This window comes from Heptranchias perlo, chromosome 3, assembly GCF_035084215.1.
Source record: "Heptranchias perlo isolate sHepPer1 chromosome 3, sHepPer1.hap1, whole genome shotgun sequence".
Classification (NCBI taxonomy): Eukaryota; Metazoa; Chordata; class Chondrichthyes; order Hexanchiformes; family Hexanchidae; genus Heptranchias; species Heptranchias perlo.
This window is the reverse complement of record NC_090327.1, coordinates 18,189,342-18,196,972: the sequence shown is the minus strand read 5'-3', so window position 1 is coordinate 18,196,972 and position 7,631 is coordinate 18,189,342. Positions and strand designations below refer to the sequence as shown.

The 7,631-nt window shown below is 47.8% G+C and overlaps 1 protein-coding gene across 1 annotated transcript in view; it reads left to right on the top strand.

The window, feature by feature from the left end:
• The first annotated feature begins 948 nt into the window (after positions 1-948).
• Positions 949-7,631, top strand: part of rab12 (RAB12, member RAS oncogene family) — a 29,762-nt gene continuing 23,079 nt past the window's right edge. Inside the window, exon 1 of the mRNA XM_067978398.1 lies at positions 949-1,353. Coding sequence (XP_067834499.1) covers positions 1,068-1,353 — 286 coding nt within the window. The 5' untranslated portion in view covers positions 949-1,067. The remainder of the gene's footprint in view (positions 1,354-7,631) is intronic.

Below are 7,631 nucleotides of genomic sequence, written 5' to 3'. Positions count from 1 at the left end.
GGTTCGATGAAGTCGGGAGGGAGGAGGCTCGTATGGAGCATAAACGGCGGCGCAGACCAGTTGGACAAAGTGGCCTGTTTCTGTGCTGTAGTTTCAATGTAACTCGATGACAGCCACAACATATGCTGATTATTACCATTAAATCAGCTACCCTACGCAAGTGGAATGCAATGTCTAGAGTTGAGCTGCCTGATACTGTCGCCTCTCAGGGCAGCAGCATATACCTGGCCTCCAGCCTTCCCCCTCAGAGCACCACACCAGTCGAACATGGGAATCAATACTAGGCCGCCCAGGAACAAGCTCCAGAGATGGAACGAGGGGAAAGTGGTGCACAAAGTAGCATCATCTTGCTGATAGGGTGAACATTAATCAGCAGTGACTACACTTCAAAAGTACTTCATTGGCTGTAAAGCACTTTGGGACATTCGGAGGTAGCGAAAGATGCTATATAAATGCAAGTTCTTTCTTTTTATTTGTGTGCAACTTGTAGGACAAGGCGTCCAAAGAGCTTACCAAAAATTTAATGGGGTAGAAGGGAATTCTTTCCACAAAGACAAGTTTGAACAACATTTTTTTGGTGTGTTTTAGGCCCCCCTTTTATAAGAAGGGGGGGGGGGGTTTAGAGTGTGTTTATATGTAGAAAAACCAAAAAAACCAAAATAAGTATCAAATTAAAATGTTATTATATCGGTCCACGGTGCACTCCAGAGTTTGAACAACATTGATTTAAGGGAGAAGTTATAATCATAGAATGGTTAACAGGAGACCATTCGGCCCATCGAGCCCGTGCTGGCTCTTTGTAAGAGCAATCCAGTTAGTCCCATTTCCCCATAGCTCTGCAAATTTTTTTTCTCTTCAAGCATTTATCCAATTCCTTTTTGAAAGCCATGATTGAAGCTGCTGCCACCAAAAGTTATTTAATGTTAATACGGCCATGACGTCAGGCGACCCTCGCAGTGCTATGTGGGATACTGGAGGAGTGAGGTCGGTCTGCCCGGAGGTGGTTTGTTGTTGGCGGAAGGAAGGTAAGAGACGGCGGCAGTTGAGCTGAGTAAAGAGCGAGGCCGATGGATCGGACAGCCGCACCGAAGAGGAGAGGGGCCGGCGGCGGCGGCGGCACCGGCACCACGGGCCTGAGCTCAAACTCGAGGTCGGCCTCGGCCAACAGCCTTTCCACCAGTGGGGCCTCCCAGAGTCCGAGTCCCGCTAACTCCCGCCGCAGGAGGCAGCCGCCGCGGCCGGCCGACTACAAACTGCAGGTCATCATCATCGGCAGCCGCGGCGTGGGCAAGACCAGCCTGATGGAGCGCTTCACGGACGACACGTTCAGCGAGGCCTGCAAATCCACCGTCGGTACGTGGTTTTTTTTTGGGGGGGGGGCGGCGATGGGGGAGAGGGTATATTGACCACGGGAGGAGGCGGCGGCGGCTCCGGGCTAGGCCCCGGGCCCCGGGTGTCCAGTGGCCTGTCCCCGGGTGGGGGTGGGAAGGAGGCGTTCTGTTTATTTACGGGTTTACATTGCAGCGCCCCGGCCGGGTAGCTGACCTTCCCCCGACCTCCCCTCCCCTCATTCCCCCAACCCCCCCCCCCCCTCATCCCCCAGCCGGGTGGCTGACCGACCTTTCCCCTCATCCACCCCCACCTTTCCCCTCATCCACCCCCACCTTTCCCCTCATCCACCCCCACCTTTCCCCTCATCCACCCCCACCTTTCCCCTCATCCACCCCCCCCCACCTTTCCCCTCATCCACCCCCCCCCCCACCTTTCCCCTCATCCACCCCCCCCACCTTTCCCCTCATCCACCCCCCCCACCTTTCCCCTCATCCACCCCCCCCCACCTTTCCCCTCATCCACCCCCCCCCACCTTTCCCCTCATCCACACCCCCCCCCACCTTTCCCCTCATCCACACCCCCCCCCACCTTTCCCCTCATCCACACCCCCCCCACCTTTCCCCTCATCCACCCCCCCCCACCTTTCCCCTCATCCACCCCCCCCCCACCTTTCCCCTCATCCACCCCCCCCCCACCTTTCCCCTCATCCACCCCCCCCCCACCTTTCCCCTCATCCACCCCCCCCCACCTTTCCCCTCATCCACCCCCCCCACCTTTCCCCTCATCCACCCCCCCCCCCACCTTTCCCCTCATCCACCCCCCCCCCCCCACCTTTCCCCTCATCCACCCCCCCCCCACCTTTCCCCTCATCCACCCCCCCCCCACCTTTCCCCTCATCCACCCCCCCCCACCTTTCCCCTCATCCACCCCACCTTTCCCCTCATCCACCCCACCTTTCCCCTCATCCACCCCCCCTTTCCCCTCATCCACCCCCCCTTTCCCCTCATCCACCCCCCCTTTCCCCTCATCCACCCCCCCTTTCCCCTCATCCACCCCCCCTTTCCCCTCATCCACCCCCCCTTTCCCCTCATCCACCCCCCCTTCCCCTCATCCACCCCCCCCCCCTTTCCCCTCATCCACCCCCCCCCCTTTCCCCTCATCCACCCCCCCCCCCTTTCCCCTCATCCACCCCCCCCCCCCCTTTCCCCTCATCCACCCCCCCCCCCTTTCCCCTCATCCACCCCCCCCCACCTTTCCCCTCATCCACCCCCCCCCCCCACCTTTCCCCTCATCCACCCCCCCAACCTTTCCCCTCATCCACCCGGCCTGTGACCAGTACTCACACTCACACTCACTCACTATCTGCGCATCAGGGTCCTGGCGGGGAGCTGCATGTCTCGGCCCCTGTCAGTTTTCACATTGCACTCCCAGTGGAGCGATTACAGATTTCACCCGTCCAAACTTGGGTTGTGTCTGCAAAGAACATTGGGAACAACAGCACCAGTGACAGGAACAATGTATCGCAGGAGAGTATCAGCACATTACTATTCTGTGCCGTGGGATTTTTTTGTTCTGTAGTAATGCATGAGCTTAGTGGCAACGCTGGAAGTGGGAGGGGGATAACCAAGAGTGGCATCTTTCCTTAACTTTCTCCAAGGACTTGTCTCCATGTCGAGAATCGATTTGTTGACACCCGCACGTAATAAGTATCTACGAGCGCCATTGTAAATTTATAATATGTTTACATTTGGGTAATCTGGCATGGAATTATTGTCACGATTTCATTGCATTTAATTTCTGGACTCTTGAATTCAATTTGATATTTATTCTCGAGCCCGTGACCAATTCTGGGATATTGAAGTTCTGTTACTTCTATATTGCCATATTCCGTACATATAAACGTTAACCACAAAGTTGACTCTGAATTTATGATTATCTTAGAATACTAGGTGGAAAACTCAGTTGGAGCAATCAAACCAATGTCACTAGAATGTGGATAATGAGTTAGACTTGGGAAGAGCACTTCTATGCAAACAGTTTAGACAACGCAATATAGATTTTTTTTTACTATTGTGGTACCTCAAGGGATGGAGATGATTATGGTTGAAAGGAGGAGGAAGCAGCTCGAGCAAAATGAATAATTAATGGTTAGGTGAAGCCAAGTTTTGGTTTTAAAAGTCTGAAGTTGTAAGACAATTATTAGCACTCTGCTGTAAATAATTAGTTCATCTAAATGAAGTTGAGTGCCAGGCACTCCATTTGTGGATCAAAGAAATTTCTGATTGACAACACAGTTGGAGCCTCAGTGCAAAGAAGTATAATGGCTTGTAGAAAGGGGGCAGAAAAAAGCAGCATTGAATTGGTGTGTAAATACAGAGAAACAGCATTGACTGTCTAACACAGTCAAGGTTATTGCACCCCACTGGATACAACAAGCTATGATGCAGCAGCTGTTCATAAAAAGAAAGACAGACTGCATTTAGATAGCACCTTTCACAACCTCAGAACGTCCCAAAGTGCTTTCCAGCCAATGAAGCACTTTTGAAGTGCAGTCACTGTTGTAATGCAGGAAATGCGGCAGCCAATTTGCACACAGCAAGCTCCCACAACAGCAATTTGATAATGACCAGATAATCTGTTCTAGTGATGTTGGTTGAGGGATAAATATTGGCCAGGACACCAGAAATAACTCCTCTGCTCTTCTTCAAAATAGTGCCATGGGATCTTTTATGTCCACCTGAGAGGAAAAACGGGGCCTCAATTTGTGCTCAAGTCTCTGGATTGGAACTTGAACCCACGACCTTCTGAGATTGCTACCAACTGAGCCACAGCTGACACTGATCCCACACAAGTAGCCCAAGCATTCATAAGATAAATACAAGATGCACAGATATCAATGGGTTACCAGCTAGGGCTGCAATCCCAAGGATTGATATTTAATCTGTGTGATAGAAGTGACTTATCAACTCAGGGTCCCATTTTCTTTTGTAATAATAGCAGGTTGAATTTGCCCTGTCTGTCACCATCCAGGGCCACCTGAACTTCAGCTTCTCAGATCATCTGATTTCCTGAGCTGGTTGACTGCTGGGAAAGAAGTGGACTGCAGCACCTGGGTCGCAGAGCAGAGATTTTATTGGGGAGATGTCTTTATCAGGGCTGTGCATGGAGCTGGAGTTTAGCGGTGTTATTGTAGAAGTTGAATCCCCAAACCCTCCCCTGTGTCTGGCCTGCTTTTGGCATTGCTCCAAAACCCAATGAGTCAAACGTAGAACAGTTATTTGGCCAAGTGCTAATCAGCAGCCAATGAGATTACTAGAAAGCCGCACGAAAATTTACAAGATCACATGTTCACTATTGGCTACTGAGATTGCTCAGAGGGACACCCCAACACTGAATAGATTAATTGAGTGTCAACAAAGGCCTAATTGAAACAGCGATATGTCTTTATATAATTGTTGCATAAGAACTTTTTGCACCTGCCACCTACAAAATCACAATGTATAATTAAAACCTAACAAGTGAAGTAGCACATCTGCTATTCAATATAGCAGATTGAACGGCACTGATGCATCCTGGAAAATTAGGTACGCTGGAAATGCTCAGACTACACAATCCAAATTCAGCTCAGTGTCACAACGCTGGGCAAAAATATGAACTTCAAGCTTGGGAATTTAGGAGAGGCTGAAGCCTTCAAGACATTGAAAACATTAAAAGAGACGAGAATTCAATGGTTAAATGTAATATTACTGTGAAATATGTAATTTTTGAAAACTTTTGGTTAATACTGTACTTCATTTTGGACATTGGAAATTTGATTTACTTGGAGGAGGGGGGGTGGAGGTAGATGCATTTCCCCCCCCCCCCCAGAAAAGAATTGTGGAAACCCAGTGGTCAGGTGGCCAGATAATGTAACCGGGTGACATGCTCACCTAGAAAATTCCATTATAAGTGAACACAGAAATTTATAATGGAAAAAGTTGACGCAAGAAGTGTGACAACAACGTAGTAAAATGTCCCACAGTACTTCACAGGAGTGTAATCAGACCAAAATCAACACGTGGCCGAAGGAGATATGGGACAGGTGACTAAAAGCTTGGTCAAAGAGGTAGGTTTTAAGGAATGTTTTAAATGAGGAGAGAGGTGGTGAGGTTTTGGGAAGGGATTCCTAAGCTCTGGGCCTAGACAACTGAAGGCACGGCCATCCATGCTGGGGTGAAGGAAATGGGGGATGTACAAGAGGCCAGAGTTGGAGGGTTGTAGGGCGGAGGAGATTACAGATGAGGAGGGGTGAGTCCTCAACACGAGGGTGAGAATTTTAAAATATACGTGTTGGTGGACCAGGAGCCAATGTAGGTCAATGAACACGGGTGATGGGTGAATGGGACTTGGTGCGAGTTAGGATACGGGCAACAGTTTGGATGTGTGATGGGTGGAAGATGGGAGGCAAAAACATGACAGCAGTGGCGCAGACAGGAAGTACATACAATCCCCACCGCAAATAGCGGGCACCCTCGTGCTAACCCGATTTGCCCATTACACGCGTTGGACTATTTATGTGAATTTAGTTATGTTCAATGTTTTTTGTCCCAAACTATTAAATGTGACAAGATTCCACTGTACTTTTCAAAATCATTGCTTCATATTTCAAGGTAAACTTCAGTGCTTCAATAGACCCTTTCCATTAAGAGGGGATTAAATATATAAAGTAATTGCACCGTAATGAGGTGCGAACTATCGATCTCAGTCTTGAAAATTTCAAATTCGGTTTCATTCAGTGCCAGATTTCCACTACCCTGTGTGAAAATGTGCTTCCTGATTTCACTTAAATGGCCTAGCTCTAATTTTAAGATTATGCTCCCTTGTTCTGGAGAGGAAATAGTTTCACTGTATCTACCCTATCGAATCCCTTTACCATTTTAAACACCTCGATTAGATTGCCCCTCAATCTTCAAAACTCAAGGAAATACAAGCCAAGTTTATGAAATCTGTCCCCCTAACATAAGCCTTTAAGCCTTGGTATCATTTTGGTGAATTTGCGCTGTCCCCCATCCAAATCCAACATATCTTTTCTGAGCTTCAATGCCCAAAACTGAACATAGTACTCCAGATGGGGTCTGACCACGGCTCTGTACAACTGAAGCATCACTTTGCTATTCCTTAATTCTACCCATAGTGTTTCCACTACCTGATCATCCTTACTGAAATCCTTTCATTCTACTGTGGTAATTGTGTCTTTTAGCACTAGTAATACTCCCCGTTTGTTTTTTGCCAGGCATCCAACTTCTTGACCCCCCCCCACCACAAGTTGATTGAGTTGAGTCTGCAAAAATTTCCACTTTCTGGAACATTTGGAATTTTTCTTCTGAATGGATTTTTTTTAAAAAGCCCTTTACTCATCAGCTATAATTGGAACAGAATGAATAGAACATCCTTATAATTTTCAGTTATGGTGAGCTATAATACTTCAGGAGTTACCAAACCCCCTCTTGTTGCTCCCGATCCTGCTTTTTGTTGCAAGAATGGGTGCTGATTGAAAATTTTTACTTTTCCAAGAATGTCTCCCAATTTTCCCAAAAGACAGGCCCAATACATGCTTCAGCTGCACCCTGCTCTCTGTTGTTGCATAACCTTTACCTTTAATAAATCTGGCTTGTAGTTTATGGCCTTAGACTGATAGTTTTCGGATAGGAGAACAAATACACTAGGGGAGCAGGAGGAGGGTTGTCAACTCACTAAGCTATTGCAGTAACAAGGGCAATGCTACATATAAGATATTGTGCGTATAAAGTCACATTCCAGATCGGCGTGCAAAGAGTTGTTTGAGAGTGGTCTTTGGAGCTCAGCACGAGATAAATATCTGCGTAAAGCCTAAAAACATAAGCTACTTTTCAGATGTCCTATCCCTTTGTAATTTTAAACACATCTATCAAATCACCCCTTAAACTCCCCCTGTTCCAACAAAAACAGCTTTTTTAGAATTTGTTGTTTTGGTTAGGGGTGTGCAGTGTTGTTGCCAGGCTTGGTTACAAATTGATATAAATATGGTACCTGAAATAAAATGCACTTAAGCCAGTGCTGTTAACGTGCTTATCATCTTAAATGTCTCCCATTGCTACCAGTCCTCTGCCGCAGTGCTACACAGCTCAGAAGAGTCTCTCTGGGCGCAACCTACATTTGCAAAGAAAACCTTGTAATTGTAATCCTAGACACTTTTCCACAATTCATGTAGAATTTTATTGTCATCACTATGGCATTGTATTAATTAAATTTGATAGGATACCCTCTGAGAACATTGACTA